Source organism: Macaca thibetana, chromosome 7 (assembly GCF_024542745.1).
Source record: "Macaca thibetana thibetana isolate TM-01 chromosome 7, ASM2454274v1, whole genome shotgun sequence".
In the NCBI taxonomy this organism is placed as follows: Eukaryota; Metazoa; Chordata; class Mammalia; order Primates; family Cercopithecidae; genus Macaca; species Macaca thibetana.
The window spans coordinates 101,537,967-101,565,083 of NC_065584.1; the positions used below are offsets into that span (position 1 = coordinate 101,537,967).

General features: G+C 41.7%; 1 protein-coding gene across 7 annotated transcripts in view; it reads right to left on the bottom strand.

The window, feature by feature from the left end:
* The window catches only part of ABHD2 (abhydrolase domain containing 2, acylglycerol lipase), a 112,984-nt gene that overhangs the window by 32,238 nt on the left and 53,629 nt on the right, over positions 1-27,117 (bottom strand). For all 7 annotated transcript variants that reach the window (XM_050797673.1, XM_050797669.1, XM_050797670.1 and 4 more), the window contains 2 exons: positions 15,300-15,475; positions 11,889-12,056 (listed from right to left, as the gene is read on the bottom strand). In XM_050797673.1, the coding sequence (XP_050653630.1) occupies positions 11,889-12,056; positions 15,300-15,475 (344 nt within the window). The remainder of the gene's footprint in view (positions 1-11,888; positions 12,057-15,299; positions 15,476-27,117) is intronic.

Below are 27,117 nucleotides of genomic sequence, written 5' to 3' on the forward strand. Positions count from 1 at the left end.
TATTTTTTTGTAGAAATGAGGTCTCACTGTGATTAAAGGTGTGAGCCACTGTACCCAGCCCAAGAGATAAATTTTGTTTGTTTTTGAGACAGGGTCTCACTCTGTCGCCCAGGCTGGAGTGCAGTGGCATGATCACAGTTCACTGCAGCCTTAATCCAAAAGATAGTTTAAAAAACAAGAAAGTTCCTGTATTAAACCCAGTTGGACATTAAAGAGTTCCTCCTTCAAGCAAGAGAATACAATGCTGTGATTTCAGGTACTTCCTCACAGCTTGATGTCTAATGCCAGAGACTCAAGAGTTTAGAAATAAGGGCAGGGCCCACTTCTTCCCTGTTTAAACTCACAGGAAAAAGCAATTTAAATATTCAAGGCCATTTTCAATGCCAAGTGCCCCAGCTTGGTATTTTGGTGGGAGATGGGTGCTAAGTTCTTAGAAGGCTCATGATCTTAAGGGACTCAGTTACCTTTGGGGGGCCAAAGCCAGGTTATTTTTATTCCTTTCACTTGACATAGAAGATAATGTTTTTAATCCTATTTTTGTCTCTCTCTCTCTCTTTAAATCAAGATCAAACTAATAAGATCCTTTGTTACTTGGCTCTTGACTTTCTGGTGATAAAACTTTCAAGATATGAAGGTATGATATGGAGGCCAGAATAACCACAAGCTGGAAAATTCTGGTTTTCAGTTTATTCTTTGGCTAGTGGATTTGATCTACCTCTACTGTGCTCTGAACATGAATAATAGACTGTTGGGATAAGGCACTTGGCCAAAGAAAGAAGCAGCAGAATGCTTCCTGAATTCACTGGTCCCCTACAGAATCACTGACAAAAACATTCACATTCCAAACATTGTCTAGTTTAGCAAATCAATTATGTCAATAAAGAGTAAGCCAACATGTCTACTGCTGCAGTGCTCCAATTAAAGATTAGGCTCTTTATAATAAATACACTTCAAGAAAATCTTCATGACTTCTTCATCTTCCTTTATTTCCAAGTGTTATTGACCTCACCCACATGACAGGGTTGTTTACCTGGCCTGACTCAGTAGAGTACCCTATTTCTTTAAAAGAAATTTTTTTTTAGGGACGAGGACTTGCTATATTGGACATTAAAGAGTTCCTCCTTCAAGCAAGAGAATACAATGCTGTGATTTCAGGTACTTCCTCACAGCTTGATGTCTAATGCCAGAGACTCAAGAGTTTAGAAATAAGGGCAGGGCCCACTTCTTCCCTGTTTAAACTCACAGGAAAAAGCAATTTAAATATTCAAGGCCATTTTCAATGCCAAATGCCCCAGCTTGGTATTTTGGTGGGAGATGGGTGCTAAGTTCTTAGGAGGCTCATGATCCTAAGGGAGTCAGGTCTTGAACTCCTACCCTCAAACTATCCTCCTGCCTTAGTCTCTTGAGTAGCTGAGATTACAGCTGCATGCTACCTCGCTTGGCACAATAAGAAATTTAAGACAGTTTGGTAAACTTTACTCTTGTGGGTGTTCTTCACGTTTATTTTTACTCAGGTTGGCTAATGTCTTTATCAAAAGACACATATTTAATATTTTCCAGTTTAAAGAATTTATGAACTATACAAAAGTAAGTGGTGAGGAATTAAAAAAAAATAAACATTTTTTAGAAGGTTAAAATGTAAGATGTACTACAGTGAAAACATCTTTCCAGTACTGATTTTAAGGGCTGGCTCTGAATATAGAAGCCAGTCGCTTTGAGCTGGAGGCGTGTGGCCCAAACAGATTTGGCCAGGAGGCCAATACTGAAGGTTGTCCAGTTGGAAAGCAAGCATTGCATAATGCAGAATAATCACCACAGATGACATCCCCGTACACAGAGCTGTAACTCAGACTCAGCTCAAAGAAGGAAGAATTTTATGCTCAACACGAGCAGGTTCTTAAACCGGTCCTTGCGGAAATTCCAAAGTTCACATGCGGTATGAAGTGGATGCAGAGGCAAGGTCGTTTAACAGTTCAAGTAAATGTTTGCCTTTTCTCCTCTAAGGTGGCTCACAGAAAACAAAGTTAGAGTGAAGGGCCAATGAAGATGATAATCAGTATCATTTACTGGTATTTGCTGGACTCTATGCCACGCACTTTTATATTATTGCCTTTTTTTTTTTTTTTTTTTTTAAAGATGGTCAGTCTCTGTCGCCTAGGCTGGAGTGCAGTGGCGTGATCTTGGCTCACTGCACTCCCGGGCTCAAGTGCTTCTCCTGCCTTTGCCTCCCGAGTAGCTGGGATTATAGGTGTGCATCATCACACCTGGCTTTTTGTATTTTTAGTAGAGACGAGGTTTCACCATGTTCTACCAGGCTGGTCTTGAACTCCTGGGCTCAAGTGATCCACCTGCCTGGGCCTCCCAAAGTGCTGGGATTACAAGTGTGAGCCACCATGCTGGGCCTTATTGCCAAATTTCTTAACAGCTTTTCTCAGCTTTCTCGACCAGGGAGTCAAACCCTCAGCTGTTCGACTCTAAATCACAGGTCATCTCCCTATCCAGGCCTTTCCTGACCATCTCTCTCTAAGTGATACACTAGATAGAGGAGATTAACACACAATAATATAAAAATTAAAAATGCAGATCTGGTCCCTGTCTGTGAAAAGGTTGCTGTTAGTAAATATTCCTTTTGGACAAACCTAGCCAATAAGCTTAGACTAATTGTGACTGTGCACCCTCCTTCCCCAACTAGATGGTGAGAGTTCCTCATAGACTGGGATCTTCCTGAAGGCAGGGACTCGAACTCACACCTGTATTCCCACTGCAGAGGCTGGCCCCAACATTGTCTGGAGGATGCTGGATGAACAAAAGATCAAAGACCAAACCCACAGGCCCAATTCTGTGGCTCTGAGATGCTCTTGGATGCTCTTTTGCCTTAAACCTAAAATGTATCTGACTGGGAAACTATTTCCTCACTCCTTAGTCTCTTACACGGAGAGGCAATGGAGCCTGTTGTTTAGGAGCACGGATTCTAGGACTAGACTGTGAGACTGCCTGTGTTTGAAGCCTGGGCTGCCCACTCATTAACTCTGTGATTTGGAGCAAGTTAGTCATCTTTGCTGGGCCTCAGTTTCCTCACCTGTAAAAGGGGGGTGACTGATTTAATATATCCTACAAAGTACTCAGAACAGTGCCTGGCACACAGCAGATGCTATGTAAGTAATAGGTATCAGTAAGAACAGTAATGACCACTACCACCAAAGTGAGGAAAAAGTCTTTTTAAATAATGAAACATCACCCCTGCTCCTCAGTATTCTAATGAAGAGTATCCTAAATAGGAAATGAACACTACCACAGAGGTGGTATTGAGTTGGGGTTAAGAGTCACACTGATTGAAGGCTGGTTCCGCCACTCACTAGTCGCATGACTCAGGGCAAGGTACTTAACCTCTGTAAGCCTGTGAAGTGGGGATACTAATTAAAACCTACCTTTGAGGCAGTAAGGATCAAGTGACATAAAATGAAAGCACATGCCTGGCACTCATTAGAGTGAGATAAATGGTAACTGCTGTCATGAAGGATTTTCCTTAATGAATTTATCTTTCAAAGGCAGCGCGAAGGGTTCTAAGTCACAAGCATGCGTAATTATCCATTTAGGAAATTCTGTGCAAGGCAGATCTGTTTTCAACAATTTCTAATCACATTAGCAAAGCTTATGTGGTTTGGAACAGAATTGGGTTGATAAACGGGAAAAGATCCTTTACAATTTTCTCAGAGAGATCCGAGGCAGGTGCATAACAGGAAGAGAAGAATATAGAGTTTCATGTTAATGCCCTCTTTAGTTTTCTTCTGGTCAAGATCACAGTTGCAAAAAGCCCAAAGGATATTCACAGTGACTTGAATGCCTGACATCTGCTCAAAAAAGAGGCAATTTGCCTAACGGAAAACTCACATGTAGGGCACAATGGTTTGGGATGTACTAGTTTGTAAAGTATCGTCTTACATCCACAAACTGCCAGTTCCCATCTCAGTAGGCATTCAGTAAACAGTGATGCAGTGAGTGCTTTTTATCATCCAAGCAAGATTCTAGGCACTGGGGAGCTACAGCAGGGAGCGCAAAAAACTGCCTGCTCTCAGGGAGTGAACTTTTCGGATGGAGAGACAGATAACAGACATATAAACAAATAATTTCACAGATTATGAAAACAAATCCTTAATTTCAAATCTTAAGTGCCTTGAAGAAAGTAAGGAAGGGCATTAGATAATGACGGGGTTTTGGGGTGGGGCAACTTTAGATGGGGGAGAGGAGTCAAGTAAGGGCTCTCTCAGAGGGTGACATCTTTGTTGAGTCCTGGATGACAAGGAGAAGCCAAGTGAAGACCACAAAAGGGCCTTCCAAACAGAACTTGGGCAGTCCTGGGATTAGCAGGCCCTGGAGTTCAGTGCCTGGAATTTCTATATACTCAGGGTGGGAACAGGGGGCCTGATGGTGGACTGCAGTATGTCCTGGGGATCCAGAGAACTCCCCCAATGTCACATCCAGTGATCCCACCTGGAAGAGAGACTTACTTGGTTGGGGACCTGTTAAAAACGCGGGAAAGGAGATTGAAAAGCGGCATAAGAGACCTATCAGCCAACTAGAATATATGGACTTGGATCCTAAATTGAACAAATGAATTAAAATGGAAAAAAGCAGAAAGACAATGGGGAAATTGAATTGCTCTTGAGGAATACTGTTTTAAGTGTTTCTGTTGTGATGATGCCCTTGTGCTTCTGTTGTATTATGGGCTGAATGGTGTCTCCCCCAAGATTCATATGCTGAAGTCCTAACCCCCAGTACCTCAGAATGTGACTATAGTAGGAGATAAGGCTTTTAAAGATGTAATTAAGCCAAAATGTGGTTGTTAGGGTGGGCCCTAATGCAGGATGACTGGTGTCCTTTCAAGAAGAGATTAGGACACAGAGAGATATCAGACAGAGACACAGGTGACTGTAGTGTCAATCCACAGCAAGAAAACAGTCATCTACAAGCCAATAAGAGAGGTATCAGAAGAAACCAACCCTGCTGACACCTTGATCTCGGACTTCTAGGCCCCAGAACTGTGAGAAAATAAATTGCTCTTGTATAAGCCACTCCCACTGTAGTACTTTGTTATGGCAGTCCTAACAAATGAAGACAGTTTACAAAGAGCCTGTGTATCTTAGTGATATACACTGGAAATAGTCACAGGTGAAACTAGACAGGCTGTCTGGAGCTTGCTTCAAAATAATCTTTGAGGCTGGGCGCAGTGGCTCACGCCTGTAATCCCAGCACTTTGGGAGGCCGAGGTGGGTGGATCACCTGAGGTCAGGAGTTCGAGACCAGCCTGGCCAACATAGTGAAACCCTGTCTCTACTAAAAATACAAAAATTAGCTGGGTGTGGTGGCGGGTGCTTATAATCACAGCTACTAGGGAGGCTGAGGCAGGAGAATCACTTGAACCCGGGAGGCAGAGGTTGCAGTGAGCTGAGATTATATACCACTGTACTCTAGCCTGGGCGACAGAGTGAGACCTTGTGTCAATAAATAAAATAAAACAAAACAGCCGGGCGCGGTGGCTCACGCCTGTAATCCCAGCACTTTGGGAGGCCGAGGCGGGCGAATCACGAGGTCAGGAGATCGAGACCATCCTGGCTAACACGGTGAAACCCCGTCTCTACTAAAACTTAAAAAAAAACTAGCCGGGCGAGGTGGCGGGCGCCTGTAGTCCTAGCTACTCGGGAGGCTGAGGCAGGAGAATGGCGTGAACCCGGGAGGCGGAGGTTGCAGTGAGCTGAGATCCGGCCACTGCACTCCAGCCTGGGCGACAGAGCGAGACTCCGTCTCAAAAAACAAAACAAAACAAAACAAAACAAAACAATCTTTGAGAGGGGATGCAAGAAAATAGTAGTTTATAAAGCAAACAAGATCGGCCATGAGTTGAACAACTGTTGAGGTTGGGTAAAGGGTACACTGGGGTTTATTCTACTATTCTCCCTACTTCTGCATATTGTCTGTAATAAAAAGTAAAAAAGCAAAAATAGAAAAATAAAACTAAAGAGGGAACAAGAAATAAAACCTATATCTGTGGCTCTGAAAAATCTTGGCTGTACCTTAGACTCCCCAAGAGCTAAGCCACTGGCACTGGTATTTAAGAGCTCCCGTGGGGAATTCTAATGTTGACAACAAACTGACCTACACAAAGAGAACTAGAAGTTCTTTTAGGTAGAAATAAAGGAAGACTTGAAGGAAAAGGTCATGCTCCTGGATGAGAAAAGTAAGTATTATAAATTTTTCTACATTAATTTATATATTAAAGTTCCCCTTCAGAAATTGTGATAAGCTGTGCGAGAGTTCACCACCAATAACTACTTTCCATCTCTAGGAAGGATGCATCTCCCCTACCCCACTAAGGTTAGGATTGGTCATGTACTGTACTTTGACCACTAAATTGTGACCAGGAGTGACCTCTGTCATTTCTGAGCAGAAGCTTCAAGAGCCACACTATTCCTACCCTTGGGAAATGTTTCAGCAGGTAGATGCTCTGTGGGCCTGGTTCCTTGAGTGAGGATCATAACAATGGAGACAGAGGCCCCTCAGCTAAGCCATAATGAATGGATAGTATGGACAGAAACAATTGTTTTAAACCACTGAGATCCAAGTTGTTAGCTTCCACAGCATAATCTAGTCCATCTTGACTAATACAAAAACTCAACATGGAACTTGATACAATAATTCTGTGGTTCAAATTTAAAAAAAGGTAGGGAGACAAGAGCATACTCTGAAAGAGCCATGAGTCAGGGTTGGTACCATCAGATATCAGGCCTTATTGCAAGGCAACAATAATTAAAAATTGAGAACAGTACTGGGTGTAGAAACAAAAGTTGACAAAGATCTTTGTACTAAAGTATAGAAAGCCCACACATCAACAGCTAACACACTTACATGAGGACATGATTAACTATGATAAAAGGTTTCCGGTTCTAGCATGTTAACTGTGGACCTACCTCAATCGACCAGTCAAAAGTAACAAGCATGCGCTTTGCTCTAATGTGTTAGGTCACCTTTGGTGAAGGATTGCTCCTTTTCCACCAGCCCAGGAAAAAGTTTACTAAAAACATTATTTTAAACTAAAATTACACCAATAGCACCTAACAAAACAATAGCGCTTTCTCTCTCTCGGCTCTTTGGAGCTACCAAAGATGTTTTAATTTTTACATTTCAACAAAGCATCCAAATTCTGGATTTCTGATCTTTTTAATGTCATATTTGTTTGATCTTATCCTCCAATGGTTAAAAGAAATTATTAACAAGTAAAACATGTACTGATACACACAAAAAAACAAATAGTATGGTTAGAAGAAAACACTCATTTTCTTTCTAGGTAACCTGTCTTTCTAGAACATTTCTAAAGTATAATAAACTACAGAAATTTGCTTCTAAAATTCTGATGAAATAAAATGTAACAACACCATCCACAGATTAAAGGAGATAGTTAATTTTCAAAACTGGGGGCCTGAAGCTCTCCCCTGATGGATTCACCTCATCTCCAAGGGTTTTTCATGCTCACAGGCAGCTCCTCAGCCCAAACATAGAGTGCTCTTAAGGCAGCCGTGAATGCTGCTCTTCTGCATGGGTTGCCCTTCCACAGCCCACTCCCCTGTCTATAAACTCCAACTGTTTATGAGTGCCTCCATTCAGGAGCTCATCTTTGAGAACCCAGCTCAAATGCCTTTCCTGCGAGAATTCTTCCTCCCACAACTTGACTCCTCGCCCACAGATCCAGGCTGGTTTCTCCATGCTGCTGCAGCATATTCACCAGGCCCGCGTATTAGTCCACTCATCATGCTGTATTGTAATTTTTTTTTTCTTTTTGAGACGGAGTCTTGTTCTGTCACCCAGGCTGAAGTGCAGTGGTGTGATCTCGGCTCACTGCAACCTCCGCCTCCTGGGTTCAAGTGATTCTCCTGCCGCAGGCTCCCAAGTAGCTGGGATTATAGGTGCCTGCTACGACGCCCAGCTAATTTTTGTATTTGTAGTAGACACGGTTTCACCACGTTGGCCAGGCTGGTCTCAAACTCCTGACCTCAGGTAATTTGCCCGCCTCAGCCTCCCAAAGAGCTGGGATTACAGGTGTGAGCCACCGTGCCCAGCCCTGTATTGTAATTCTTTAACGATACTCAAATCTCCCTGGCAGAACACATCTTATTTATCTGGGTCACAAAGAGCATGGTTAATCTCTCACCAACATGAATATACCTTCAAGTATTTGAATAAGAATAAACCTGGCTGGCATGGTGGCTTACGTCTATAATCCCAGCACTTTGAGAGGGCGAAGCGGGTGGATTGCTTGAGCTCAGGAGTTTGAGACTAGCCTGGACAACATAGTGAGACCTTGTCTCTACAAAAAATTAAAAAATGAGGTGGGAAGCTCACTTGAGTTTGGGAGGTTGAGGCTGCAATGAGCCATGATTATACCACTTCACTCCCTCCTGGGTGACAGAGTGAGACTCTGCCTCAAAAACAAAAAAAAAAAACAAAAATAATGAACCTAACATACAATAAATGTTTACTATATGTTAATCAACTGCCTACCAAGTCCTCAGTAACCCACATTTAATTGTATCTCCACCTTACTGCAGCTGAAGAATCTGGAACTGAGTTTAAGAAACTGCTCGAGCTACACACAGCATCAGTGGCAGTGCTAGGGCATTGGATCCACAGCCTGTCTCCTGACCCAGGTACTCTCTGGGAGCAAGGCCTTCACTTAACCTATTCTTCTCTGCTGCTTCGGCCGCTGGACTCCCCTGACCTGGTGTGGTAACGCCTTCCAATCTGGTCTCTCTGGCCTACAGCCGCACAGTACAGCACTCTGGGCCTGGGAGGCCTAGACCATACAGACCCAGTTACTGTGCTATCGCTGAGATGATTCTGGCAGCCAGATCCAGGCTCCTCTCTTAGCTCTTCTACTTACTGGCTCTGTGCCCTTGCCCAAATCACTTAACCTCTCTGTGCCTCAGTTTTTTCATCAGAATTTTATGGTCCCATGAGTTGCTGTGGAGATAAAAGAGATTGTGCCTACATGTGACATCAGCACTGTGTCTGGTGCACATTAAGTGTTCTCACTGACATTTCTCGTATTATTGTTGGCACACTGTACTGTTAGTGCTCCCAAATCTCCATCCTGGCCCTGCAGCCAAGCCATGCCTCCCGATCTTCTACTTGTATAGACAATCTATATATCCAAGCACAAGACCTTACCATTATTCCCCATTGTTTTCTTTGTGTTTGATTTGGCCTATTTCTGACTTTTGGGTCCAATTCTGTCTACCACACACTCACTATTCCCCATGTGCCTGTGCTGTCTGTAAATCTGGATATTCACTTACATTTTCTTTTCTTTTTTTTTTTTGAGACAGAGTCTCACTCTGTCACCCAGGCTGAAGTACAGTGGCCTGATCTCGGCTCACTGCAAGCTTCACCTCCTGGGTTCAGGCCATTCTCCTGCCTCAGCTTCTCGAGTAGCTGGGACTACAGGCACCCGCCACCATGCCCAGCTACTTTTTTGTATTTTTAGTAGAGGCGGGGTTTCACCATGTTAGCCAGGATGGTTTCGATCTCCTGACCTCGTGATCTGCCTACCTTGGCCTCCCAAAGTGCTGGGATTACAGGTGTGAGCCACTGCGCTTGGCCAAATTCACCTATATTTTCAAGCTACTGACCAAACTGCTGAACAGAACAGAGTCTGTAAAATGGGTATCTTCAGTTGTGGGTGTGAATACAGAAGAGGAAATGAATTCAGGGCACCCAGAACCCAGCTTGGCATAAAGCATGTGTACCTGTTCATGCTTCCATACCTGTGACCTTCCCTCACCTGCCCTTATAGGAGACAGTGCCCTTGCATGTTACCAGTGGCAATGTAACTGGAATGATCTTGCTGGAGGTCAATCTGACAAGATGTACAAATATGCAAAAAAAAAGTTGACTCCACAATTTTACTGGGAATTTACTCCAAGGTCATTAAAGAGAAAATAATTCTACATACGAGATACAGTATTCATAGCATTGTTATTTAAAATGCTGAAAACCTTTAAATAATCCATATGTCCTACAAAGATAAATAGTTAAATAAACTATAACAGAGTAGTAACAGCAACGTGGCTCTTAAAAGATTAAACATCTTTATGTTGGTGAATATAAAGTTATTTAAATAAATTGCCATAGATATATATGCTATGACTGCAATAAATAAAAACTATGTATACACTGATAAAGACAGAAGGGTAGTTTGAAGAAAGAGAAAATTATAGTTATGGTGAGATGATAGATATGTTTATGTGTGCATACATAATCTAAAGAAAGAGCTAATAAGAATCAAGAACAAGTAGTCCAGAAGCCAGAACCTTAGTTAAAACAGGATTATTATTATTATTTTTTTTTTTTCAGACAGAGTCTTGCTCTCTTGCCCAGGCTGGAGTGTAGTGGTATGATCTCTGCCTCCCGGGTTCAAGTGATCCTCATGCCTCAGCCTCCTGAATAGCTGGGATTACAGGCGTGTGCCAGCTAATTTTTATATTTTTAGTAGAGACAGGGTTTTGCCATGATGACCAGGCTTGCCTCGAACTCCTGGCCTCAAGTGATCCACCTGCCTCAGCCTCCCAAAGTGCACTATTTATGGTGAAGGGTTGGTTTTGAAAATGTCCGGTAAGATACTTTTGAAAAAGACAATAAAAAGGCTGGGCGCGGTAGCTCATGCCTGTAATCCCAGCACTTTGGGAGGCCAAGGTGGGCAGGCCATGAGGTCAGGAGATTGAGACCATCCTGGCTAACACGGTGAAACCCTGCCTCTACTAAAAATACAAAAAAATTAGCTGGGCATGGTGGCAGGTGTCTGTAGTGCCAGCTACTTGGGAGGCTGAGGCAGGAAAACATAGTGAACCCAGGAGGCGGAGCTTGCAGCGAGCTGAGATTGCACCACTGCACTCCAGCCTGGGCGACAGAGCAAGACTCTTTTTAAAAAAATAAAAATAAAAATAAAAATAAAAATTAATTACTAGAGAAGGGATTACAGGCATGAGCCACCACACCTGGCCCAGCTAACACACAATTTTAATCCAAATCAAGAAGCATTTGTCGGCCGGGTGCAGTGGCTCATGCTGTAATCCCAGCACTTTGGGAGGCCAAGGCGGGTGGATCACGAGGTCAGGAGATCGAGACTATCCTGGCTAACACGGTGAAACCCTGTCTCTACTAAAAATACAAAAAATTAGCCGGGCATGGTGGCACACGCCTGTAATCCCAGCTACTTGGGAGGCTGAGGCAGGAGAATGGCATGGACCCAGGAGGCGGAGCTTGCAGTGATCTGAGATCACGCCACTGCACTCCAGCCTGGGTGACAAAGTGAGACTCCGTCTCAAAAAAAAAAAAAAAAAAAAAAAATGAAGCATGTGTCTAAATACGGGATCTAGTTACTGTTCCCCAGGAACCTAAAATCCAGTGAGCTGCTACTGTGCCAGGCTCCCTTCCCACTGACATTCACATGCCTCATCACACCCTTGCCCACCAGTCACAAGAGTCCTGATGAATGAGCATCAGAATAGCACAGTCCTGAAGGGCATGAGCTCTGCTACCCGATCTACCTGGCTCCCAGCCCTGCTGTGACTCTTACTAGCTAGGGGACCTTGGGCAAGACTTTCCCCTGTAAGCTTCAGTTTCTGCCTCTGTGAGGGTGGTTACAGTGCCCATCTCAAAGGCTGGTGTGAGGCGTGGCATCATCAATGCCCAGTACAAGTTGGCTGTTGATATAACCGTGTAACCTACCATCTCTTACAGATGGGCATAGGTTTAAAACTTAAAAAAAAAAAAAAGGCAGAAGCAGAAGTAGCAGCACACTTGTAGAAAAAGGGAGGACTCCACTTAGCCATGCTTACCATAGGTGAACATGCGTGGCGAGGTCAGTTCAATGTTGGGCAGGGCACCCAGGTGGTTCAGCACGGCACACCGATAGCCATTTTTCTGGGCGTAGTCAACGAAAGTGCGGATGTACTGCTTCTCGCTGTGATTGGCAATTCCAGGACAGATGACCATGGTAATATCATCTACAGGGTAGAGAAAGAGATCCCGATGTATCCAAGAAATGTGACATGATAAATGGACACAATTACACTTCACTGGCCTAGAAAACAGGGGGAGGGAATTCAACATACATCTTTCACTCAGTTCTCTGGGGAAGAATTTTTCCCTTCTAGCTGGAGCTGTCTATATCAGTGTTTCTCAAGCTATTTATAGTGAAGGGTTGGTTTTGAAAATGTCCAGTAAGTCATGAACACATACTTTTGAAAAAGACAATAAAAGTTAATTACTAGAAAAATGAAATGAAAAATATATAAACCTCAATTTTCTACTATAAGATTCAACAAATATAAAATTACTCTGTCACATTGCTATAGAAGTTCCTGAACATTACTCTTAATTTCTGTAAGAAATTCTACATGAATGAATGAATGAATGAATGAATGAAAAAATAAAAAGTGGTATTTGCACAGACCCTTTGACCCAGCAATTTTACTTTCAGGTATTTATTCTACAGAGGTAATTGTACATATGTAAAATAATATATATGTATTAGGTTGTGTTCAATCATGCAATACATATCCTTTTGCATATGACTGAACACAATCTAAATGCCCAGAAATAGGGGTCTGGTTGGATAAATTATTGCCTATCTAAGTGATGAAATATTATGAAGCCCTTAAAAATAATGAGACTTTTTTATATACACTGATGTGGCAAGCTCTTCTATAAATTAAGTGAAAAAAATGCTAAATGCAGAAAGGGGTTATAATAATGCTGCCTTTTGTTTGAAGAGAAAAAGATATCTATATTTATAAATGCATCCACTATCTTTGGAATCACACACAAGAACCTTGGGAGTGCGTAGCACTGAGCTGGGGTAGGGATGGAGAGTAGAGGACAGAGAGCGAGATACTTTCTCTGTATACTGTCAGTACCTTGTGAACTTTCTATCATGAGTATGAACTGCCTACTTAAAAATATGAATGTATACTTTTATTTAAAAGAAAAGAGGTGCTTAGGTCATTAAATCTGATTATAATTTTTGTTCAAATTAAGATTTTTAAAATTTACAAATTCTTAATGCTGGTAGGGAAATGTGAATTAGTAAGCAATTGTCCAATATGCATAAAGAACCTTAAAAATTTTGTAAATTGCTGGATGTAGTGACACATGTATGTATTCCAACTATTTGCAAGGGTGAGGCAGGAGGATCACTTGAGCCCAATAGTTTAAGGCTGTAGAACATGATGATTGTATCTGTAAACAGTCACTGTACTCTAACCTGGGCAACACAGCAAGACTCCATCTCTTTATAAAATGTATAAGCTTTGATCTAGTAAATTCCAATTCTTGAAATCCTGCCTAAAATTTTCCGATGAAGGATGATATAATTATTGATAGTTACAAAGTTGTAATTAAGTTAAATGCCCAAACATAGAATGGTTAAATTATAATATGACCACCTTGTAGAATATTAAGGAATCATTAAAATTGTGTTTTTGAAGACTTTTAGATTTTTAATGACATGGGAAAGTCTTTATAATATAATGTATGATAATTCAAATTTTGGAAAAACAATGCATAGAACTATAAGAAAATGGAACAAAACATTAACAATATATGTTGGGTGACAAAATTACAGGTGATTCTTATTTTTTAAATGTATTATCCATATTTTCTAAAATGAGTACTTATTCCTTTTATAGTCAGAAAAAAAATCAGAAAAGGGGGAAAAGGGCTGTTTTTCTTAGAGTACGTCTTAGGTACAAATACTGCCTTCCCTGGAAGCACCTTTGTCAGTCATTTCTGGGGGCAGGAGTGATGGAAAAACATGAGCAAGTACAAGGAGGAATCACTGTTCTGCCCTTTTCAACTTCCCATGTTGGTCCTGGTAGGAAGAGCAGATGGTCAAACTAAACTTTGTGCTTTAGTGGTAGAAGAAGAAAAAGCATTAGAAATAAGGGAAAGAAAACATTTAACTGTTTTAAATAATATTTAAATAAATATAGGAAAAACCAGCTACAGATTTATAAACACAATGTGAACTCCTCATCTATTCATGTATTCATCCTTTCCATGACCGTTTATTAGAAGCCAGCTATTCTGGGCTCTGGGGATTCCTACATTCTAGCAGATAAATAATACACAAGCACACAAATAGGTTTAGAGAGTAGAAGCTACCATGAAGAACTAAAGCAGGAAGGCGTGATGGATTTACTGAGAAGGAAACATTAGTTAGGGGAGTCAGAGACAGTCCCTCTGAGGAGGTGATGTCTGAGCTGAGACCTGAATGACAAGGAGGAGGTAGCCACGTGAAGGTCTGGGGACCAGCATTCCAGGCAGAGGGAATATCAGTTAAATCTTTGTCACCAGCTACTTAGCAGTTCTAACCACTTTAAATACCTAATATGTTTACTGGAATTTACCCATAAATAAATTCTGAGTTCCTATTTAAAAAAAAAACAAAAGCAAAAAACAAAAAAAAACTAGGTGCTTTGGAATACTACATAATGCAAAAGACATGTTCACTTCTGGTAGAAATAGCATTCAAAAGGATGCTTGTACCTAACTCCACTTCCTCAAAAGTCTTCCTTACGAAGCATTTTAGAATGGATGCTTATTGTATAGGCTAGACAGAACAATGCCAAATTCCAGCAGCAATGAAAATTTCAGTTATTTCTCAGAAATAGGTGTCCTACATCATTGCATGATAGATACGACCTTAATGTGTCTTTTTGTCCAGGGAAACCTAAGCAAAGGGAACCTGAGAGCCTTTTTATCTACTGCTTATCCAACAAACACCAGCCTATACTGCACCTCTGAGCTTCAGTTTCCTCATCAGTAAAGTAGGGATAGTAAATACCAGCCTCACAGCACTATTTGAGGATTAAATGAGATAACAGTATACACGAAGCACTGAGAATGGTCTGGCCTCTGTTGCTGTTATCAACCCAGAAGCCTGGTCCTGGGGTGCCTGGGCTCCAAGCACTCCCTCATCCTCTTACATCAAGCTTCTGTATTTCACAAGAGGATTAAAAACTATTCTACAATGAGTTCTGAAGAGCTTTACATGGTGACTGGCAAACACACGCTGAAGCTAACCTTTGCGGGCTGCTCCTAAGTGATGAATCCCAGCAGACTTCCCAACAGCCCCCGATGCCACGGGCAGAGTGAGTGGCACGAGTATTCATACTGTGCTATGCTCTGCACTGACTAGTGCTCCTTCTCCGAGTAATGGCCCAACCATACAATCTAAAGCAGCTCACCTCCAACACAGTGCTCCGCCAAGGGCTCGAAGAGGTCGAATGTAGAAGTGGCTCCATCAGACATAGTGATGAACTTTCGGTGCCCGTAAGGATGTGGCGACCTTACCCTTCCCATCTTCCCATACAAGGCTGTCTGGATGTGTCCACTTTTCCCCCAGATCAATGGTGGAATGTATCTAAAGAAAGGACAAAGGAGGTCAATTTTCTCTACATTCCTTGAGCAATGTTCTGAAAAATCTTTTAGCAAAAGTCTTTGAACCTATTTTTTTCCCGGCAAATTCTGCACACAAAGCATAAACATGAGGTTTTTATTACATTACATCCATACCATGATTTACCGCCTTTCCCCATTTACTAATACACTCTGCATCAGATTAGCTTTAGAAATCAGCCAGGACATGTACATAAAGAGAGGATTTCAATTTAGGGTAACTCTTCAGTAATTCAACATGGGTTATTTCCATAATATAGAATAAAAAGAAAGCAAGTGATACATTTTGGACACATTCTAACTTGACAAGTTAGCTCATTATTAAAGGAGCTGATGTATATGAAATAGCACAGTGCCTACACTCACTAAATGCTCACTTCTTTCCCTAACAAGACAGGCCACAGCTGCAGTGGTTATTCCATTAGCCAAACCTGCTGCTCTCAGTTACGCTGGGAAGGGCTGCAAATTCTTCTAAGAGCCTGTAAGTGCCTTGCGGGGTGAGGGCACTACTGTATGCTCCAGAGAATGTGCTGTAAGGGCAGTGCAGTGTAAATATTTGTTGGGTTGATTAAAGGTAAAGGCTTGTTAGCCTAAGCAAGGCATGAAGCCTCACTAACAACAGTCCATTGTAAAAACACAGAGTGACTCTAGGCATTGGTAGGAAGTGCAAAAATCACAAATAGTTAATTACCAGGAAAAGAAGATGTTCCAAGTTACAACTAAGAAATGATTATGGTTTACAACCACAGTACAAGATGACTCCATTTACTGAAACTGCTGTTGGTTTCACTGCCATGGCTTTTAGCCCAAGCTTGATTGTTGTCCAGGATTTGTATCCTACATAAACTGGAGTCATATAATATAAAATGGTAGTAACATCAATCATTGCCCTCTGTATTATATGGCAGCGGTGAGTGTTTTATTAATAATTTACCTTAACCTACTTGTCAATTCCTGCCTATCATTTCTCACAGAACCAGATGATCCCCAAAATCCTTTGATTTACTCCTTGTATGTGTAATTAATGAATTCTACACAAAGTTAAGAGAAGTGAAGCTATCACCTTTAGCAAACCAGTCCCCAGATAAGCTTCCTTTTCGGGGGAGGGGAGGAGAGGAAAGAGTATTTTAAGACATTAAGGACATGAAGTCACTTACCAGCATAACACCACAGGTGCAAATATCACTGCAAAAGCCATGGCATTTGGAAGGCAGGCAAAGGCATTTATAAGAGCTGAGTGGATTATGACAGTAACAAAAAGCAAGCTTATAAAAATGTCAATTGGACAACCAAACACTACACAAGATCTAGATACAGAACTTATAAAGGATTTCAGACAACCAAGTTAGATAATGAGTTTTGCATAGAGGGAGAGGACTATCCAAGAAATCAAACTTTTGATCACTCCTGGAGTAAAGTTTAAAGAAAATTTTGTTTATAATATAAATTAAAAGTGGAAATATGCTAAGCTTAAAAATGTCAAAAGAATGAGTAAATTTCATATGCCTACCTTCTGAACATGTTTAGAATACAATATAATCTCAGAAAATAGAACAAAAGAATAAAGTAAAATTTCTTTTTGGCTATTCAAAGATTTCACATTTAATGATGACACATGTGACCGTCCTGATGCCACATTCCCAGTTTAGAGTCAGGTCACCTCCTCAGAATCTTGGCAGCAGCCCCCCAAGCAGCCTCCTAGCCTCTAGTCTTGCTCTCACCTACTCCATCATCCACCTGCCAATGGAGGGATGATCTCAACACACAAGCCTGGCCCCCACCCTCTGCTGCATGGGTCCTCACTTGGCCTAGGAGGCCGGCTACACCCTAGTACTCACTTAACTTTTCCACCTAAGCTCAAATAAACCTAAACTACTGGCCCCAACTCCACCCAGAACAGGTACACCTGGTGTTGAACTACTTTTATCTGAGGAGTCTTTGCTCAAGCTGTCTCCTTTGACTGGAATGCTCCTTCAAACCCAGCGTCTCTTCGGGCCAGCTATTTCTTGTCTTTCAAGACTCACTTCCAATCAGGTTGCTGGGGGAGTTGCCCCTTCTCCGTGCACAGCTCTGTCCTAGCACCCAGGTGACTTGATCACTTTAGAAACTCTTTTCAAGCAAACCCCTCCCACTGCTCATTCACCTCTAGCTCTATCCCCAGAGCACTGGACGTACATTACACACCTAGGGGAGATTTGCTTCAATGAACAGAATATACAGACACTTAGTAAATCTAAAAGGACAAATACATGTTTTTAAAATATACAAAAATATATTTTAAAATAATATGTGCCATAATAATGTGAATTCAGCTATTACATGATTGGCGTTTGGTGACTATCCTCTTTCCAGCCTACCTAACCCCATTCTCAGAGTGGGGTGCAATAATTCTCTGTGTGTGTGTGTGTGTGTGTGTGTGTGTGTGTGTGTGTGTTAGGGATCAATTGCCTCAAAATCACTTGGGACTTTCTCAGTTCAGTGTAAGATCAATTATACACAGTGGAAGTCTCACAAGATTTGATTTTATGACAATACCACCTACTGATAAAACACTGTTTTTAATTAACTTCAAAATAATACAACACCAGGGTTTACCAAATTGAATTTTTAGACTGCATTTACTATGGTGGGGTTCAGTGTGTAGTTGTTTGTTTATACAACTTATCCACAGACCACAAGAAAAAAATTTAAAAACAAAAAACTCAATAGGTGCCCAGTCACATGGTTTAGGTCAGGAAGTAAATATGGACTAAAACAATAGAATATTTTGCAATTTATATAAACATATAAATACTGAAAAAATGCTGCATGGTACATGAGGGAATACGCTTTTTCTATCTATGTGGTAGTTTGTCTGAAAATGTAGTGGCCAATAATTCCACTTATTCCATTCTTCTGCCAGGAGCTAGATTCCCTCCCTGTGATTTGTACTGGCCTGTGGCTTGTCTGGGCTTACAGAAGGTGGCAGAAAGACTGCTGTGCCAATTTAGGCCTGGTCCTTAGGAGACATCGTTGCTTTTGTGCTCTCCTCCTTGTAAGCCTGATGAGAGGACATACAGAAGGCACTGTGATGGAACTGAGAGGTATGTGCGTTTTACATTTTGTAGATACTGCCAAAAGTTGCCTTCTAAAAAAGATGGGTCCATTTACATTCCCGCCAATATTGAATGAAAGTACCTGTCTTCCTCACCCTCATTAATAATTGGCATTATTAATCTTCTACATCCTGGCCACTTTGATGGGCAAAAAATGGGTATCTTGTTTCAACTTGTGTTTAAGGTTGATCCAATCTATGGTTGAAAAAAAGTTGCTTATTTGAATTTGCATTTCCCTGATTCGTGTTTACTAGTCATTTGTACTTCTCTTCTGTGAACTATCTGTTGACATCCTTTGTCTATTTTTCTATTATATTTTTCTATTGATTTATAAGTATTGTTTTTATTATCCCTACATTAAGCTATTATCTATTATGTTACAAATGTTTTCTCAAAATCTATTGTATATTTTAACTTTATGTACTTTTTTTTTTTTTTTGAGATGGAATCTCACTCCATCGCCCAGGTTGGAGTGCAGTGGAGCGATCTCAGCTCACTGCTACCTCTGCCTCCTGTGTCCAACCAATTCTCCTGCCTCAGCCTCCCTAGAAGCTCGGATTACAGGCACGCACACCATCATGCCTAGCTGATTTCTGTATTCTTAATAGAGATGAGGTTTCACCATGTTGGCCAGGCTGGTCTTGAACTCCAGACCTCAGGTGATCGGCCCACCTCAGTCTCTCAGCCTCCCAAAGTGCTGGGATTACAGGCATGAGCCACTGCGCCCGGCCCTAGTTTTTAATCTTTTATAGTTAAAAATATCTTTTATAGTTATAAAAATATCTTTTATAGTTAAAAATATCTTTTATGGTGATACAACGAGATAAAGTTAAAATATACAATAGATTTTTTTTTTTGTTAAAACCTTTGTGTTTTGCATTTTGTTTCAAAAAGAGCTATTGCAATACCCAATTATAAACATAATTCCCAATGTTTCCTTCTATTAATTCTATAGTTTTAGAAAATGTATTAACCTTAAATCCACTTACTTTTATAAAATGAGTGAAGGGAAGATATAATTCATTTTTTTCTGACAGACTAGCTCATCGTCCTTGCACAATAAATGGCCTATCCCGTCCCTACTTTCAGTTGACATCTTTAATATACACCAAGTTCTCAATTAAATATTTAGGTTTGGTTCTATATTCTCTATTCTAGCTCATTGATCTACTTGTCTATTCATATGCCAGTATGACACTGCTTTAATTAATACAGCTTTATGAGACACTTCGATAGTTGATAGTGCAGGCTGCCTTTGTTATTTTTCAAAATTTTCTTGGCAGATTTCAGCATTTTATTTTCCAGATAAATTACAGGATTAACTTGTTTAGTTCCATAAAAATTCTGGATTTTTAGACCAGGCACAGTGGCTCACGCCTGTAATCCCAGCATTTTGGGAGGCCGAGGCAGGCTGATCACGAGGTCAGGAGATCGAGACCACGGTGAAACCCCGTCTCTACTAAAAATACAAAAAATTAGCCAGGTGCAGTGGCAGGCACCTGTGGTCCCAGCTACTCGGGAGGCTGAGGCAGAAGAATGGTGTGAACCCGGGAGGCGGAGCTTGCACTGAGCTGAGATCACGCCACTGCACTCCAGCCTGGGCGACAGAGCCGTCTCAAAAAAAAAAAAAAAAATTGGATTTTTGATTGGAAACACGCCAAATATATATTAGCTAGGAAATAACTGACACCTTTACAATACTGATAGGTCCCATCCAAAAACATGGTATATCTCTCCATTAAATCCTATAGTAAAACTTCATTGCTTTCTCCATGTTTTACAGAATATTCCATTTTTACTACACTAATTTGCATGTCTTTCTGTCTGTATTTTTTAAAGCTATTCTTGAGTTGAAGCATCTGGGCATGTTTTACCCTTAACTCCCCGAAAGTAGGAACAGTCTCTTCTACTTCTTTACTAATCCATATGGTATCGTGGCCAATGTTGTGCTGTGGCCAGTGGTTAACAAATGTTTGTTACTAACAAACAAGCTGGGCCACAACAAAATATAGAGGTCAGCCTGTCCTTATCTTCTGAGCCTATTTATAATCGACATCTGGCTTACTAACAGAATTGCTCAGTGGGAAAGACCACAAGGGTCTGGGCCTCCCTCCCACCCCCCATATACATATGTACGTACACACACACACACACACACACACACACGTCTTTGAGCAGATGAAGCTCACATAGGCAAGGACAGCTGGTGTTTTAAAAAGAGAGTTGAAAAAATAGTTGACTGATGCTCATCTTTGCCTTAAATCAGTGGGTGACCAATTCTTCCTTATGGTACCTAAGTCCCTTGGCTGTAAATCAAACTATTTTATAGCTAGTGATTAAACTCAGACTTCACTGTTATTTCCTTTGATTCTCCCTTGTACTTCTCTACCAAATTAGCACAGGACTTGGCACACAATAGATGTTTAGGATATGTTGTCTGAGATTGAGTCCTCATACCTCAGCAAGTTGCAGCAAGTCCTTTCCAGTGAACCAAATGCCCATCAGCAGCTGCTCCTCGGCATTTGAGGTTTCTATCAGATAGGATGCATTGCTTAAAGCAACAAAACCCAACTCTGACTAACTTAAGAAAGGAGTACACAGAAGGACACTGGGGTGCCTACTAAATGGAAAAGAGGCTGGAGAACCAGGCTTGAAATGAGGGCAGGATCCAGGAAAGAAACCAGGGAGCTGCTCCAGGGATGTGCTTTTTACAACATCAGTACCAGTGTTCCCCCAACTCCACTCGAAAGTCAACGTCCCAGAAGTACAGCAACTAGAAGGGATGCCTTCAATTTCAGAGTGGGTGGGCAACACACTTTGATTTATTACCTGCATGCAGTGGGAGAGAAGAACTTTCCCAAGGGGAAATTTGTATGCCCTTAGAAAGGAAGAATGAATGCTAGGCAGCCAGAAGGGGACAGACGTCCCCTGAAAGGTTTTGAGCTGGGCTTGTCTTTGATTGAAGAGGCTTCTTTACTGCCCTGATACCCCATGGCCCACATTAAACCATCATGTTCCCATCTAGTTCTTCTGAAGGCTCATCTTTCTGTCCCCGTCCCCACCTCTTAGCACTTCACATACTTCTCAAATGTATTTATTTCAGCATCTGCTTTACCTGCAACACAATGTACATAAGAAACAGGAGAAACAGGTAATCTCCTTAATTGTTGTTTTCTTCCCCCCATGCATCCATTTTCTAAAAGCAAATCTGAGCACACAAAAGGGCTGGAGTGGTTTGTTTTGTTTTGTTTTTGCGAAGGAGTCTTACTCTGTAGCCCAGGCTGGAGTGCAGTGGCACGATCTCGGCTCACTGCAAACTTCACCTCCCGGGTTCAAGTGATTCTCCTGCCTCAGCCTCTGGAGTAGCTGGGATTACAGGCACCTGCCACCATGCCTGGCTAATTTCATATTTTTAGTAGAGATGGGGTTTCACCATGTTGGCCAGGCTGGTCTCGAACTCCTGACCTCAAGTGATCTGCCTGCCTTGGCCTCCCAAAGTGCTGGGATTACAGACGTGAGCCACTGCGCCCGGCCTACTGGACTTGTTTTTTTAAGGAGACATCTAGGAAAGTAGAGTTTCTAAGACTCCTGTCAATGATCTTTACTGGTCTTAAAGCACAGTAGCACATTTTGAATTCATCACTTTGCCCCCACGACTTTTTTGAGGTAAAATACATATAACATTTTAAAGTCTACAATTCAGTGGCATTTAATACATTCATAATGTTGGGCACCCATCACCTCTATCTAGTTCCAGAATATTTCATCACTGCAAAAGGCATGAAGTAGTCACTTCCCATTTTCTCCGTCCCCTATTCCCTGGCAACCACTAATCTGCTTTCTCTCTCTGTAGGTTGACATATTCTATATATTTCTTATCAATAGAATCATCAACATGTGACCTTTTGTCTTGGGATTTTTCACTTAGCATAATGTTTTGAGAGTCACCCTTGCTGCAACATGTTATCAGTAATTCATTCCTTTTTATGGCTGAATAATATTTCATTGTATGAATATACCACATTTTGTTTATCCTTTCATCAGTTATAGACATTGAATGTAGGCCGGGTGCGGTGGCTCACGCCTGTAACCCCAGCACTTTGGGAAGCCAAGGCAGGCAGATCACTTGAGGTCAGGGGTTTGAGACGAGCCTGGTCAACATGGTGAAATCCCAATACTAAAAATACAAAATTAGCCGGGCATGGTGGCCCATGCCTGTAATTCCACCTACTCGGGAGGCTGAGGCAGGAGAATTGCTTGAACCCAGGAGGCGGAAGTTGCAGTGAGCTGAGATCATGCCACTATACTAAAGCCTGGGCGATAGAGTGAGACCACAAAAGAAAAAAGACATTGGATGGTTTCCACTTTTTGGCTATTGTGAATAGCACTGCTGTGAACATTTATGTACAGGCTTTTGTTTGAACATCTGTTTTCAGTTTTCTGGGTTGTGTCCCAGGAGTGGAATTTCTGGGTCATATGGCAATTCTATGTTTAACTTTTTGGTGAATCTCCAAACTTTTTCCCACAGCAGCTGTACCATTTTATATTCCCAACTAGGAACATACAAGAGTCCCAATTTCTCCACATCCTCACCAACAGTTGCTATTGTCCATTAAAAAGAAATTACTACAGCTATCCTAGTGGGTATGAAGTGGCATCTCTTGGTGGTTTTGATGTGCATTTCCTTTATGACTAACGATCTTGAACATCCCCTTTTGACTTGAGGCCATTTCCTTCTACTCTATCTCTATTTTCATCTCTATGTCTAAAATTAATCACAATTTTTTTTTTGTTTGTTTTGAGATGGAGTTTCACTCTTATTGCCCAGGCTGGAGTGCAACAGTGCGATCTTGGCTCAGTGGGATCTCAGCTTGGCACGATCTCGTCTCACCGCAACCTCCGCCTCCTAGGTTCAAGCAATTCTCCTGCCTAAGCCTCCCAAGTAGCTGGGATTACAGGCATGCACCACTACGCCCAGCTAATTTTGTATTTTTAGTAGAGATGGGGTTTCTCCATGTTGGTCAGGCTGGTCTCGAACTTCCGACCTCAGGTGATCCACCCGCCTCGGCCTCCCAAAGTGCTGGGATTACAGGCGTGAGCCATTGCACCTGGCCACAATTTTTTAAAAAATAAATAATTAGTTGATAAATATATATTATCAGTCTCCTGTTTATCTCCCAATGGCTCGTTCAAAGAAGCAACTGATAATAAAACTGGCAATAGTTAAAACTGCATGTGGTATAACTGAGTATTGGGATTGTTCAAACATTGACAGAAGAATCTAGTTTTCATAAAAACATTTAAACCTGTAAAATTTAACTTAGAGAATTGGACTTGGTGGAACTAATGGTCACAAGACAACTTGCTATAGCAGAAGCTATGGTCATAATATACGACATGGTCAAAAAAATGACTAATGACTCCAGTCTTTGTAGTAAATTTAAATGGAAAACAACTCTGATGAAGACAAAATTTAACTGCATTGTATTAAAAAAAAAACTCATCATGGAATCGAATTGGCTCAGCAGACTTTTAGAAAATATTTTCCCAAAGAAAAATTCTTTAATGTTAGCCTAACTCTGACGAAAATATTTATATTCAAAATTGTCACTGGGTTCAACCCCTCCTGCATTCAATGGGAATGCAGGTGGCTAGAATGCGACTGGCACTCCATTCCTGCATATTCCTCCTTCCCAGCCCAACCCAGACAAGAGACTTGAAACCAATAAATGCGATGATATGAGCTGAAAAGTAAGGAATTGGGTGGAGAAGAATATCCCAAATGTGGTGATGGCTCAGGGGCTGTGGAGGGGAAGGCTGGGCAGGCCACTTGCTGAGGAGCTCCGTGGAGGTCCTCTGAGTAGTCTGGCTTCTCCTCCTTAACAAGGCAAGAATAAGGCTCATGATTTCACAGATTAAAAAGGAATGGGAGGAAATAGTTACCATGCTCTAATTTAGCTGCAAGAACGAGATACATGCTAAGGCAAATGCCACTGGAATCTTACTACAGCAAAGAAATTATGTCACCCAGAGCGAAACCTGGGGCCTCTCCCTTCACAACTTAAAAAACATTAAGGATGTTCCCCCAAGTTCTTTAACAAAGGAAATCAAGGATGTTTGAGGTATTAATCTCAGGGAATGAGAATTTATTCACCTTTTTTCTTTGAACACGACATAATAAATAAAACTGCTATTTTATTTATCTATACAGCACTTCATAGTTTTCCAGTCCTTTTTTACATTATCTCATTTGCCTTCAATGACAATTTTGCGAAATGGGCAGATATTGTTAACCCCACTTTACCACAGGGACCCTGAGGCCAGGGAGTTCACGGTTTGACCACATTCACACTGCTAGTTGAGAGCAGGGTTGAGACTTCAACTGGGGCCTTGGCCACTGTGTCCAGGGCTTATTTGGATGATAAAACAGACATGAGGAGGATAGATAGATGCTTTCATTCCAGAGACTCCTAGGAGTCTATTAGTCATCCTTTAAAAATATTAGTTCTCTAGAACCAATGTAATGAGACCAAACATATCTGGAGTAGTCAACAGCGAACCTCTACCTTTAAAAATATATCAAATTAGCATGTATGTATTCTGGTGCTGGCCATTTTAAAGGTTATCTTGAACTAGGGACTTTTCAGCAACATGGAGAACCCTGGTAGATATTCTTGATAGAAATCTGTTTATTGAGGAGGTGGTGAACGTGGGCTTCCAAGCCAGAAGCTGGCACTAAACAGGAGAAACGGCAAAGAGACCAAGTTCTGGGGCTCAGGCAAGTACTAAACAACAGTAGTCACAACAAAGGGGAATCACTCAGGAGTAACTCCCTCTTCCTGCTTTAACCTTTTTTTTTTTTTTTTTTTTTTTTTTTGAGACAGAGTTGCCCAGACTGGAGTGCAGTGATGTGATCTCTGCTCACTGCAGCCTCCATCTCCTGGGTTCAAGCGATTCTCGTGCCTCAGCCTCCTGGGTAGCTGGGGTTACAGGAGCACGCCACCACATCTGGCTAATTTTTGTATTTTTAGTAGAGATGGGGTTTCACCATGTTGGCCAGAACTCCTGACCTCAAGAGATCCGCCCACCTCAGCCTTCCAAAGTGCTGGGATTAACAGGAGTGAGCCATAGTGCCTGGCCATTCTGTTTTTACAGTGGGGTCACATCTCACCAGCAGCTTGGTTCTCAAGTTAAAAGGCGAAACTATCAGGCTGGGTGTGGTGGCTCATGCCTGTAATCCCAGCAATTTGAGAGGCCAAGTGGGAGGATTGCTTGAGGCCAGGAGTTTAAGACCAGCGTGGGTGACACAGGAAGACCTCATCTATACAAAAAATAATAATAATAATAATAATTAGCTGGGTGTGGTGGCACATGCCTGTGGTCCCAGCTACTTGGGAAGCTGAGGTAAGAGAATCACTTGAGCCCAGGAGGTCGAGACAAAAGTAAGTTATGATCGGGCCACAGCACTCCAGCATGGCTGACACAGTAAGACTCTGTCCAACAACAATAAAAAAGTGAAACTAAACTATTAACTATAATCAAATTATGCCCTGAGCATCCCTTAGTAACACACTGTCTCTGGGCAAGGGGAGTCCAAGCAGTTCTCCTCTAGTGCCGGGAAGATGGCTGGGGCTGCGGATAAGCACAGATGGCACTGGTGGCTTGAGGTTAAGGCCATGTTGTGAAACAAAGGAAACAGAAAACAAAAACACATCTTTAAATGTGAAGATACAGTCAGGTGCTCTCTCTCGCAGGAGAGACACACAGGCCCTGGTACCAGCAGAGGTGACGTGAGGCTCCCAGATCACATAGGGACAGGGTGGCAGGGGGGCTGTGCTCCTGTGAATGGAGAGGCTGGCAGAAGGCTCAGCACAAATAAGGTGATGTATGTGTGTGTGTGTGTGGAGGGGTGTCTCTCTCTTAATCTGTAGAGTTGGATTTGCATAAGTTAAATGTACATATGTAACTCCATTATATATTAGAAAGCATATCAAGGTAATAGCTAACTATATTGTAACATAAAAAAAAAAAGAAGAAATTCATCTTTAATTTATCCCCTGCCTAAATTCCAAGGCATCAGGTACAAGAAGGAACTTCCAGCACAGAGAGCTGTTTTTGCTGGATTCTGTTGGGCATCCACAGCCACCTCCGGTATTTGCCTGGAACTCTCTCTAGAGGTTTTTATTTGTTTGTTTGTTTTTGCTTTTGTTTTTTTTTTTAAATACTTTAAGTTCTAGGGTACATGTGGATAACGTGCAGGTTTGTTACATATGTATACCTGTGCCATGTTGGCGTGCTGTACCTATCAAACTCGTCAGCACCCATCAACTCATCATTTACATCAGGTATAACTCCCAATGCCATCCCTCCCTCTAGAGGTTTATTTAAAAGGTCATCCGGCAAAATGAATGGCTATCTTCTCCAGGGCTCATGACTATAAAATGTCAGGACCACAAGTCTTTCAGTAGAGCTTGAGGAAAAGAACCGCTAACATAGCACGTGAGTGGAAGCC